Raw genomic sequence first — 12,726 nt, 5'->3', positions numbered from 1 at the left:
AAATAAAATCTTTAGGATCTTAGGATTTAGTAGATCTTTAGGATTTTATTTATTTGAGAGAGAGAAAGATTGAATCGTGGGGCGGGGGGGGAGGGGCAGAAGCAGACTCCCCACTGAGCAGGGAGCCCACCACGGGGCTCAATCCCAGAACCCTGGGATCACGACCTGAACCAAAGGCGGATGCTTAAGGGACTGAGCCACCCAGGTGCCCCCAAACAAGCTTTAATTTACAAGCACATGTCAAGCCTGCAGTTTGGTCACATTTGCCACTATCTCATTTACTAAGGACAGACCCATGGCCAAGCCCAAATTCATGACTAGAAAAATAAAAAAAATATATAAAATATACAATAAAATATCTCTTGATGGAAGAAACCGTAAATTATTGTGGTTATTTTGTTCTAATCTACTATATATATGTCCCCTTCTGCCTATGAGATTTCCCAGTTTATGCCTATTGTTTTTAAGTAATTATTCATATACCCATATCACTTTCAAAAGAGATCTAGTTTGGGCCGCCTGGGTGGCTCAGCGGTTTGGAGCCTGCCTTCGGCCCAGGGCGTGATCCTGGGGACCTGGGATTTGGTCCCACGTCGGGTTCCCTGCGACGAGCCTGCTTCTCCCTCTGCCTGTGTCTCTGCCTCTCTCTCTGTGTCTCTCATGAATAAATAAATAAATAAATAATCTTAAAAAAAGAGATCTAGTTTAATTAATAATTATATGGTCTCATATAACAAAATGGACAGGAGACAGAAGTTCCTTGGTAAAATCCCATATGCCTTCCCCTTATATTAAGAAATGAAATATGACCTAAACAGATGAAGCCCCCAGTGTGGCCCCTCCACATCAAAACCTCTCTCTGTCCTCTCATAAGGAAAACTACTATTTTAAATTTGGGAGTATATATCCATTGCCAGTAATTGATATGGGAAAAGAGGAAAAGAGTCACAGTAGATCTGTTTAAAATCAGGGCCAAAAATGTATGGTAACTAGTGGAAAAACAAAAAGATTTATGACGTCTTGGAAAATAGTTATCAAACGTAAAATTAAGATATAGAAGATCTTATATCTATAATTGTAACAATGTGCTTCATTTTAGAACGAAGAATGAATCAAATGTTGATTGAAGAGGCAAAGCAAAATGTAGAAGAATTAAGTATAAGAGCAAAACATGGAAGCAACTTAAATACACTTAAGGAGAATGGTAAGTTGTGATATGCCTACACAAATAGCAGTGAATTAATGAATTAGAACATGTAGTCAAATGGCTAAATCTCACAAGCTCGACTGTGACAAGCCAAGTTGCCAAAGAATACATAAGCAATAATATTTCTATTGTTAAGAAAAATTATCCAAAATTTGGAAATAAGGCAGAAGAATGACTACATTCTTTTCAAGGTTACAAGACTAAAGACTCTTTGATTCTCTAGGGAGATCATCTTTTGTTGGATTTACTGTTTACTGTTGCTCAGGGCCAGATTCTATGTACTTCTATGTACTTAAATGAACATCTTAAATTGAAAAGCTACAAATGTTTTTTGTCCAGTAGAGATATAAATTATTTTGGTCTAATAGAAAACATCACTGTAAAACTTAGTTTTATTGCTCATTAGAACAGTAACTAGTTTTATATTTAATTTTGCAATCTGACTTCAATGTTCTATCTTTGACTATAAATACCTCAGTCTCTCCTGTATTCCTTTGTGTGTGTGTTTTTTTTAAGATTTTATTTATTTATTCATGAGAGACACAGAGAGAGAGAGGCAGAGACACAGGCAGAGGTAGAAGCAGGCTCCATGCAGGGAGCCTGACATGGGACTCAATCCCGGGACTCCGGGATCATGCCCTGGGCCAAAGGCAGGTGCTCAACTGCTGAGCCATCCAGGTGTCCCTCCTGTACTCCTTTGAAACAGCTTTAACACTTTGCTGATTCCCTCATTAATAGGATAAATTAATCTTGACATGTGCTCATTTTATATTTGTATGAGTCATAGTTTTAAACTTAAAAATTATACTTTGACAATATAAAATTAAAAACATGTAAAACGTTGCTATGTATGCTGTGTGTGTGTGTTATATACATACATGTGACAATAGGATAAAGAAAAGCAAAAAAATAATAAACACTAATATCAGAATAGCAGTTTCCTTTTTGAGGGCATCAAGAGGATGTGCTCTGGAAGGGACACAAAGGGCTTCTTAATCCAGGTTGTAGGCATGTGGGGTTTTTTTCTTTTATCCTTTATACCATTATACAAAACACATTTTATAATCAGTTTTTAAGGTGTATGGGAGTGCAATAGAGCATTCTTTACTTGATGTTTTATCTATGCAGCAGCCAATTCACATTGCATGTATTCTGTGTTATCCGCTCTGCGTATCTGATGCATTGTCTGAAGTATATTGATTATCTGAGGCAATTGTACTATATTATCTGATTTCTTCCATATTTTTTTCCAGTTTTATTGAGCAATAATTGCATATATCACTGTATAAGATTAAAGTATACAGTATGATTTGATTTACATATATTGTAAAATAACTATTGGAATAGATTTAGTTAACGTCCATCATGTCATATACATAAAACAAAAAGGAAACAAAATTTCTCCTTGTGATGAGACCTCTCAAGATCTTCTTACCAACTTTCCTATAAATCACACAGCAGTATTAACTACAATCATGTTGTATATTGTTACCTGCCTTTCACCTATTTATCTTACAACTGAAAGCTTGTACCTCTTGACCACTTTCTTCCAATTCCCTCTCCACATCTTCTGTATGATTTTATGACAGGGAGAGATTATTCATCAAAGCTTTCAAATGGATGAAAGGAAGTAAATGATACACAGATGGGATGTTTGAGTGGGACTATTTTTGGAAGTGATTAGTGTATTTGTGCATATTTTTCTGTTATAAAAACTTCTAGGGACATGTGGGTGGCTCAGTCAGTCAAGTGTCTGCCTTCGGCTCAGGTTGTGATCTCAGGGTCCTGGGATCAAGTCTTGCTCCCCACTCCATGAGGAGCCTGCTTCTTCCTCTGTCTCTGCTTCCCTTTCTCCTTCTGTGTCTCATGAATAAATAAAATCTTAAAAAAAAAAAAACCCAAACAACTTCTGTTTCTGTATGTAACCTTGTAACTATGACTTAAAAAGCAAAAACTTGAATAATGAAAATCATTAGTATGGTAGATTTATTTATTTTTTGAAGATTTTATTTATTTTTTCATGAGAGACACAGAGAGAAAGAGGTAGAGACACAGGCAGAGGCTCTCTGCAGGAACCCTATGTGGGACTTGATCCCAGACCTGGATCACACCCTGAGTCAAAGGCAGATGCTCAATAGCTGAGCCATCCAGGTGTCCCCGTAGATACTTTAATCTGCAAAACACCTGTATACATAGATATATTATTCCCATTCTCCATGTGATGAAACAGAGGTGCAGAGTCACTTAATTAGCAATGCAAGAGAAATAAGGTCCAGTTTATATTCAACCTTCTTGGTTTTTAGCTTCTCCTTCCTTCAGGGCTTTACTGAGTTAAGAAGCAGAAGCATAGGAATCAAAATTATCGTTTGGCTTTTTAAGAAAATATGTGAGGGGGCAGCCCTGGCAGGTGGGAGGAGTGACTTTAGTTAGGGGTAGGGAGAAGAGATGAGGAGAGGGAGGGAGGACAGAGAAGGGCCAGAGGAGAGAAGGATTTCTCACCACTCTTGGTCAGGTCTGGTGGGGAAAGGCTATGTGGTTTCTGAGGAGGAGCCACTTTACATATTTAATTACTAATTAACTCACCAACTGGAAAGAGTTAATGCCACTTAAAGGAAAAAAAGCTCACTTGGCTAACAATTTGCTTATACAATAGGAAGACTGCTTCCATGGTGGGCTTTCTTTCTCCTTGCAGTGAGAAGGAAGGAGTACCCTAATTTGCTCCTACTTCTTTTTTGCACACGTGAGTGTTTCTTGGTCTTTAACCATAAAAAATTTCACAGGAACAATGAGGGAATTTTAAATTAGAGAAAAGGCAAGTTGACCTTTGGAATAATAAAAGTTTACATACCTACACTGAGCACCCCAGATGGGAATAAGCTGGCAAAAAAGTGCTCTAAGGAAAGTAAATGAACCCATGATGCTTGTAAAAGTGCAATTTTGACCTCTGACCAGAATGCTATTGAGACACTGGAAAATAATAATTATTTACCTTCCCACAGGTAATCCTGACATTTTTGGCATCTGGCATGAAACTGGAAACATTCTGACAAATTCTGGCCAAATTCTCCATACGGTCCTCTGTGCTGCACAGGCAATGTCTTTGAACTCAGGCTTCCATGGTTAGAATCTGCAGGTAACATAGTGTTTACACATTAATCTCATTAGAGTTCTGCATTTTAAAGGTGCGGACGTGATGTCATTTATTTTTCTTTTGAAAGTTCTTTCAAAATCTTTCTGTATTCAGCCATAGGCGGGCATATTGTTGCAGCCATTTGCTAGGACAATTTGACAACTATTAAACATTGCATATATTCTTTGATCCAACAATCACATTTTGGATCACATATATATATATTATATATTAAATTATATATTATATATAAATATATTTAAATATATATAAAGATTTTATTTATTTATTCATGAGAGACACAGAAAGAGAGAGAGGCAGAGACACAGGCAGAGGGAGAAGCAGGCCCCATGCAGGGAGCCCCATGTGGGACTCGGATGCCGAACCCGCTATTGTTATTTCTGATGTCAGTGGATTAACCTGTAGATAATAGGGAACTTTTCTCTTTCAATTTCTATTTAAAACATTTTCTTATAATTGTTTTAATTTTTTAAAGCTATAATTGGGAAGTATATTGGAGTTTCAAAGTACTGGGAACGTCTGTTTCTAAGCTGTTCCTTTTGCATTACATATATATGATGTTATGAATGATGGGTCAAAGATTTAGGAAAATATCTAAAGTTGATCAACTTTTGAGAAAACTTTTTCCTTTTTCTGGAGGAATTAATAATTTATATGAAAATGATGATGTGAAAAAAAATCTAACATAAAATTGACCGTTCTCAACTGTTTCACATTAGGAAACATTTACTATTAATTTACAACCTGATGATTTTCTCTTATATTAAATCATCAACATTTTAAAATGAAACGTGTCATTTTGAGATGAATTGTGAAGTCTGTTAGTTAAAAACCTGAAGCATTGGCTAGATCATGTGGTGTGTAAGGCAACCATCTCTTTTTGTTGAATAGAAAGTCTTTTCCTCCCACCTGGCTTTCTGAACTGTCCCCTGTAGAATTGGTAGCGTCCCTTGTCACCCCCACAGAACCCCTGTGAGGAGTTCTGCTGTAGAGCTTGCCTCTGCTTTATGTACTGTTTGCTTTCTTGTCTTCTCTGTTAGATTCCCCTCACTGAGGGAAGGGATTTGCTCTTGTCACTTGAATCATGCCATTCTTTCGTAACTTCTTTTGTCATTTCACTTATAATATGGTGATATAATTGTCCAATAATCTGTTTTCCTTTTTCTGGACTGAGCTCCTAAAAGTCAGGGGCTGTGTGATATTCATTATCTTATTCCCAGCATCTACATTAATATCTGGTATATAGATAAGGGATGGCAAATTACAGATCAATATGACACCAATTCTTTCTCCTGTGCCATGGCATCATGGTAGTAACCCATCACAGAGCCTCCAGCCCTTCTAGGCAGCTCCTTCTGGTGCCATCCCTCCTATCAATCATCTACTCTCCTCCGTCTCCCCACTCCACTTAAAGGGGAAATTAAAGTCAGCAAATGTTCTCTAAAGTAGGATTAGAACTCATATCTCCCAGCATCTGGTACTGCATTAAGCTACTACACCACACAGTTTTATTGAACACAATCTTATCTATCCTATCCAGTCGTTTATAAGGCACGTGAGGCAGCTGCAAGAGCTATTTTATTGTTTTTCAACAGATTCAGGAACTGAGGTTTAGGAAGATCAAAGTAGGAAAGAAATTCTCCCATATGAAGTCTAAAATGAAACCACACTCAAATAAAAATATTAAAAAACAAAATATTTCAGACTTTTTTTTTCTAAGTAGACTCCACACCCTTTGTGGGGCTCAACATGGGACTTGAACTCACACCTCTGAGATCAAGACCTGAGCTGAGATCAAGAGTTGGGCACTTAAGCAATGAACTACCCAGACACCCTAATGTTTCAGATTTTTTAATGGTGCCTCTTTTCTTTTAATGATACTCATTATTCAATTTTAGGTGTTTTTCTAATTTTAGTTCTTAGCACAATCATGACAACTAAAGCCCATCCACGAATGTTGTCAGATACACAGCGCTCGCTTGGTCAGTGTTGGCCATTGTAGCTGACAAGAAGCTTGTATTAGTTTCTTGTTGCCATTGCAACAGATTACCACAAATTTTAATGGCTTGAAACAATGCAAATGATCTGGTTCTGGAAGTCAGAAGTCTGAAATGGGTCTCACTGGCCTAAAATCAAGGTCAGCAGGGATTTTTTTTTTCTTTTTCTTTTTCTGGGGGCTCTAAGGGAGAATCCATTTCCTTGCCTTTCCAATTTCAACTATAGTCCTTGGCTCCTGACCCCCTTCCTCTACCCAGAAAGGGCGAGTACTTTTCATGTTACCATCTCCATAGATTCTGTTCTGCCTCCCTCTTCTACTTTTGAGATCCCTTGTGGCCACATGGATAATTCAGAATAATCTCCCCATATTAAGGTCAACTGACAAGCAACCTCAACGCCATCTACAATCTTACTTTCGCCTCCCTGTGTAACACAACAGAGTCACAGGTCCTGAGGATTAGGGTGTAGATGCTTTTGGGCAGCTATTATTCTGTCTACCCAGGGGCAAAGCTCAAAATATCTTCTCATTAGGCAGATTTTCCAGGAGGATTAGGTTTATTGCTCACCTACCACCTGTCCAGAAAAGTGATGGAAATCACTTGCAAATGCCCTGTAACCCCTGCCTGACTATTCTTGATAAATAAGCCACATGTGCTCATCTGAGAAGAAAATGTCTCACCTGTTGAGCTAGCTGTGCACTGTCTGGTTAGGGGAGGGACAGCAGAGGAAGGAGGGTATAAGAGTATAACACACAAGGTGGAAGTTGTGCAGAGGGCCAGCTGGGGCTGGTGCTGGGGTGTGAGAATGGGGAGGGAGCTTGGGCAGAGGTTGTGGAAACCTACATTCTTAGTCGGTGGGGTGGGAGGGAGTTGCAGTGATTAGGAAGTTATTTAGATTTCAAAGTCAATGAATCACTATATACTCCTGTGCACATTTGAATGTAACAACCCACGTGTGAGGTTGTATACAGTGTGAAAGACGGGGGGAGGGCACTATTTTGTTCCAATGAACACATTCTGAATATTATCCCCAAACACTTGACATCTATTTAAAAATTCAGGCAAAAATTATTTAATATCACCCCAGCATTGATATATTTAGTCTACTGCATTGATGCTTTTCCTGAAGATTGATGAATTTGGAACCTCAGAATAGAATACCAGAAAAAACACTTGACTTACAAGAAAAGTCCTCCAGACCCTGAAATAGAACCCAAAAATGATTCCAGGAATGATGGCTGTTCCCTGCTCATGGAACAATGGGACGGGAAGGATGTCAGCCGTTGTTTTTTGGCTTCAGCTTCTGGTACCGTGAGGTAGGCCCCTTCTACATAGAGACCAGTGATGCAATGTCATGGTAATTTTGAGAATTTGATTCAGATGTTGCCAATTATACTGCTGATATAATTGGAAAATATCTAGAAGGAGCCCATTTCTTTCTACATACAAAAAGCTGTGCATAAATAATATATACAACTTAGAGAATGTGGAGAGAAGGATAAGCCTATGAAACCATCACCACAATCTATGCCATAAACCTATCCATCACTTCCAAAAATGTTCTCCTGCCTTCTTATTTATCATTATTATCATTGTCATTTTTTTCTCTTTTTTTTTTTAATTTTTATTTATTTTATGATAGTCACAGAGAGAGAGAGAGGGGCAGAGACACAGGCAGAGGGAGAAGCAGGCTCCATGCACCGGGAGCCCGATGTGGGATTCGATCCCGGGTCTCCAGGATCGCGCCCTGAGCCAAAGGCAGGCGCCAAACCGCTGCGCCACCCAGGGATCCCTATCATTGTCATTATTAAGAATGTTTAATATAAGATCTACCCTCTTGGGAAATTTTTAAGTATACAGTACAGTATTTTTAACAATAGGCACTAGTCCAGCAAAGTCCAGCAAAGTTGGACTTCAAAGTTTTGGACTTATTCATCTTGAATAACAGAAGCGTACGTATCTCTGACCAACATCTCCCCATTTACCCCTCTACTCAGCTCCCAGCAACCCCATTCTGCACTCTGCTTCCATGACTTGGACTAGTTTAGATTCCTCATATAAGTAGTACCATAGAGTCTTTGTCCTTCTGTGTGTAGATTTCTTTAGTAGAATGCCCTCCAGGCTCATCCATGTTGTTACAAACCGCAGGATTTCTAGGAGCCCACATCATTTTTCATGTCAGAGAGGAGTGTTCTTTCACATGGGCTTGTGGTCTGTAAGATTAAGTCTCAGGAAATGTAGAGCCTACCTTAGCCCACGCAGCAACTCTCATTTCTGAGATGCTGTGTTCCAGCCACTCTACAGAAGGCCAAGGAAGGTATCTCCATTGTTTGCAACATGGAATATCTTGGGGCATGTTTGGTATTGGTAGAAGGGAATTCTTATCCTTTACAAACATTCTGATTTCTGTAGTTGAGTTTGTCTGTGAACATCTTCTGTGGTTTTGTGCATAAATGTTACAATTTTAGGGATTATGGCAGTGATGCGGTGGGGGGTGGGTGGGTGGGTTGGCTGTGGAGGACACTAAACGTGACCTGGTTAATACATGATACTCGGCTCCTACCCACACTGGGAGTTGAGGAGTCAAGACTGATTTTAAGGAAACCCTGTGGTGTTCAAGCAGAATAGAGCTGAGCATACCTACAAGAGTTTTAATAAAGGAGGCAACCAGTTTTTTCAACTTCTCACGCATTTTGTTTCTCAGCTTTGAAAATTTGCTTTAAACAGAGAGAACTGCCCCACAGGGCTCTTGACAGTGATGGAGGAGGGATGGTGTTTGGGTGACTTCAAAGTTTTCTCTAAGAGGCTCTGCAACTTTGATTATCCATAAGTTGTCACTCTTAGAAACATTGTACAATGACTTAGAAATGTCTACTATTTCTAAAGGTAAACAAAGCTTGACCTTAGTATTCACATCTAAGTAAAGATCATCTTTTAATACTTGCCATTGTCTTGTTTTGGTAAATCCTCTATTGCATTCAGCGTCTTGGTGATTGTTGTGCTGATACTGTGATAAATAGAGAGACTGAAGTTATAAAACAGCTGGAAGAAGCTGGGAATATCCCAACTTTGCACAGGATCTGCTTTTTTCCTTGGCTCTTTAGATAAAGCTGGAAGAAAGTTAGGCTGCATTAAGTCTGTATCTGACATGAAATATGATTGAAAAGTCTGGTCAAATTCTTGCTGCATCTGTTTGAAGACATTAAGACTTCTGTTAAAGAGAAATCTCACATCCACAGTCAGCTGGTTGAACACATTCTCTATTTGAGCTACTTGTGCATCCTCCTCAATGAACTTTTCACCGACAGGGAGATCTTTTTCATTATCCTCATCAAAAGGAAACAGGTATTGATATATATTCCTGAAAAACTGTTCGACCTGTAGGGTAGAGGATAAAAATGGAATAAGAAATTCATTTTCTTTCTGGACCATTTCTTTTTTAAAAAAAAAAATCAATTTTATTATATTATTTTTAAATGGAAGGGTAATTGACATGGATAATTTCTTATTGTAAATTTTAAAGTCAACTTGACAGTGGTCGTTGTAAATCAAAAACAATTCTGGGCAAGCTAGGAAAAGGTGACTCATTTTAAGATAATTTATTAACATTTTTGTACCTTTAACTTTGATCTGAAATTCTTCCTTGTTTTTACATGCCTACCAAATACCTAAAAAGGCCATATTTTTAATATTGTTGACAAGCCACAGCCTGATGTACAGGCAGTAGTTGACATGCCATGGTCTAAAGGTATGGTACTGTGTAGGTTGCCCCAAAACGGTGAAGAAAGCTCTTGTCTTTCACCTCTGTCTTAGGGCTTAGGTTCTTTGTGTTTTGTTTTGTTTTGTTTTGTTTGTTTGTTTGTTTTTGGTTTGTTTCATTCAGTGGAACATCGTTAGTGCCTTTATGGTCTCCTCTTTCTTGTCTCATAAATTAGTCCATGGAAAGGAAAAGGTAAACACATTCACATTGAATTATAGATGCCTGATAGAGTTAAATAGGTTACTTAGGGATGATTACATATTAGTAGTGATCAACACCGTCCTTGGCTATAGTCAAAGAAATGAAGCTGTGACTGCAGAATTTTACACTCCATGGGAGAGTATTTTTCAGCAATCATACCGTGCTGTACATCTATATGGTACCTAAGTTTGTGCAAGAACACAGCTGCCCTTCTATGGTAATGATATGGCCACGTTGAATGTTATGGAGCATACCAACTATCAAACATCACAGATGTAGCATCCCAGTGCTATTCAAAGAATTCTCCAAGAATTCTTAGATTACTCGTGCCTTCCTCAAAAAGTAATCTGGGTAGTTTGTCTGCCCTTCTCTCTGCCAGCTTTTATTTACCAGAATCGATGCATAAAAACAAACTTTAAAGTCCCAAGAAATTTTTATAAAGTCACACAACTGGCAGAGACAGGAATGGTTTCCAAATCTCCTGACTTCTAGTCAGTGCTCATTCACTGGATTCTGGTATTTTGGAGAGTGACAGTGGCTATAAAAATAGAACAGATGCAATTAACAGTGGAGGCAAATTAACTTGGCAAGTGAATTGTCCTAGGGGTTGCTCCCTCTTTAATTGGGTATGGCACTGCCAAGCCAGGAACATACTCTAATTAGATCATGCTCTGATATGGAGAGGGAAATTTCACTGGATTTCATATTCAGCTCATGTCTTGAAGGGACGAGAAATTCAGGCCAATACAATAGGAGCCTTTTATGGGGCAGAGCTCATCCTATTCAGGTCACCACCCTCTGCGATTCCCTCTGCCCAGATGGTAGCCAAAGGGAACAAAAAAGAAAACATGCCAGTCCTATTAGACATGCACAGATATGGCTAAAGAGGACATGAATGTGTACACATGTGTGTGTTGCCGTAAGAGGGCAAACCTATCAAAGGAGAGATTCAGGAATCATAGAATTTCTTCAAATCTTTGGCCTCCAGGGAAAAAATTAAAGCAGGTTAAAATCAGAGACTATAATACTATTATTCAGAATGCAACTCAGCATTTATTAGATACCTACAATGCTTCATTGAAGACAGATAACTTATGGTTCCTGCCCTCAAAGAGCTTACAATCTAGTGGGAACATATTCATAAATAACAAATAAGAGGCAGAAAGATTCAGAGTCTTTCTAAGAGAGATACATATACTATCATTAAAGGGAGAGACAAACACCAAATGGCTGTTTTATCTTATAAATTGAATGCACAGAGGTGGTTCATACATAAGCAAGCATGAATGTTAGATTCTAGATTCCAAAAGGCCAATATCCGGTCAGGCATCTCTATTCTAAATAATGAAATAAATTAATTTTTAAAAATTAAGTTGGCCTAAGTACCTTAAGAATTCTGAAACCTTGAGCTCTGTTTTTCCCTTACCGTATTTTTCATAGAGGACCAACTAGGTTGGCAGGTTGTGTGAAATCTCATGCAGTTACTCTCCAGGCAGGACTTGCATTCATCCCAGGAATCTGTCAAAGACACCTGGCATAGACTTTCTTCTTCTTCCAGATGTTCCTGAACTTCATTCATGAGTTTCAGGGCTTCCTAATTAAAAAATAGACACAAACACTCTATTCTGTTGCTTAATTCTGTGTATAGAATCACCGTAGCTGATTTCACCCTTTAGAAAATATGCATATTCTGATGTACTCCTTCATTCTTTCTTCTGGCCCCTAGCTGCTGACAGATCTACTTGAATCAACCTTTCTGTTTAAGAAAACGGCACTGATCGATCCCTACTCAAAACTGCAGGGGATCCCTGGGTGGCTCAGTGGTTTGGCACCTGCCTTCGGCCCAGGCTGTGATCCTGGAGTCCCAGGATTGAGTCCCACGTCGGGCTCCCTGAATGGAGCCTGCTTCTCCCTCTGCCTGTGTCTCTGCTTTTCTCTATATGTATCTCTCATGAATAAATAAATAAAATCTTAAAAAAAAACCTGCAAATCTTACCCATCTATTCATTTGTCCATTCAACAAATTTATTTACTTATTGGGTACTTGTTATGGGATGGACATTACACTAGATGTGGGTGAACCATGACATGGTCCCCACTCTGGAGGACAACAATAATTTACTTGTTTACTTGCCTTTCACATCTAGTTCTTGGAAGATGTGGAAAGTAGGCTTTAAGGCTTATAAAGCTTAGAAATTTATTTCCTTTATTTATGCTGCCTTTAATTTTTGTATGTGCTTAAACATTGCAAGGAAGTGCAATTCTTGTTTCGAATCATATCTGCCTAGCAAATTACACTCTAATTGCAGAAATGCTGTGTTGGCAGTGAGGTTGAAGATGGGGGCGGGGATGGAGGGTGGGGGGGGAGGTTCTTCTCATCTGTATTCCAAGTACTCCCTCTCCTGGTGAT

The 12,726-nt window shown here is 38.7% G+C and overlaps 1 protein-coding gene and 1 long non-coding RNA gene across 4 annotated transcripts in view; one reads left to right on the top strand and one right to left on the bottom strand.

Moving 5' to 3' along the window:
• Positions 1-12,726, bottom strand: part of CLUL1 (clusterin like 1) — a 51,415-nt gene that overhangs the window by 6,373 nt on the left and 32,316 nt on the right. For all 3 annotated transcript variants that reach the window (XM_049112849.1, XM_025429367.3, XM_049112850.1), the window contains exons 5-7: positions 11,743-11,910; positions 9,301-9,733; positions 4,197-4,334 (exon numbers count right to left, since the gene is read on the bottom strand). In XM_049112849.1, coding sequence (XP_048968806.1) covers positions 4,197-4,334; positions 9,301-9,733; positions 11,743-11,910 — 739 coding nt within the window. The remainder of the gene's footprint in view (positions 1-4,196; positions 4,335-9,300; positions 9,734-11,742; positions 11,911-12,726) is intronic.
• LOC112647991 (uncharacterized) lies at positions 1,098-12,298 on the top strand. The gene is made up of 3 exons (XR_003128636.2): positions 1,098-1,204; positions 4,207-4,340; positions 12,043-12,298. It is a non-coding gene; the product is annotated as an uncharacterized LOC112647991 (long non-coding RNA).

The sequence above is a fragment of the Canis lupus genome, chromosome 7 (genome assembly GCF_003254725.2).
Source record: "Canis lupus dingo isolate Sandy chromosome 7, ASM325472v2, whole genome shotgun sequence".
In the NCBI taxonomy this organism is placed as follows: Eukaryota; Metazoa; Chordata; class Mammalia; order Carnivora; family Canidae; genus Canis; species Canis lupus.
The sequence above is the reverse complement of the archived record's forward strand: the minus strand, read 5'-3'. Positions and strand labels throughout refer to the sequence as shown.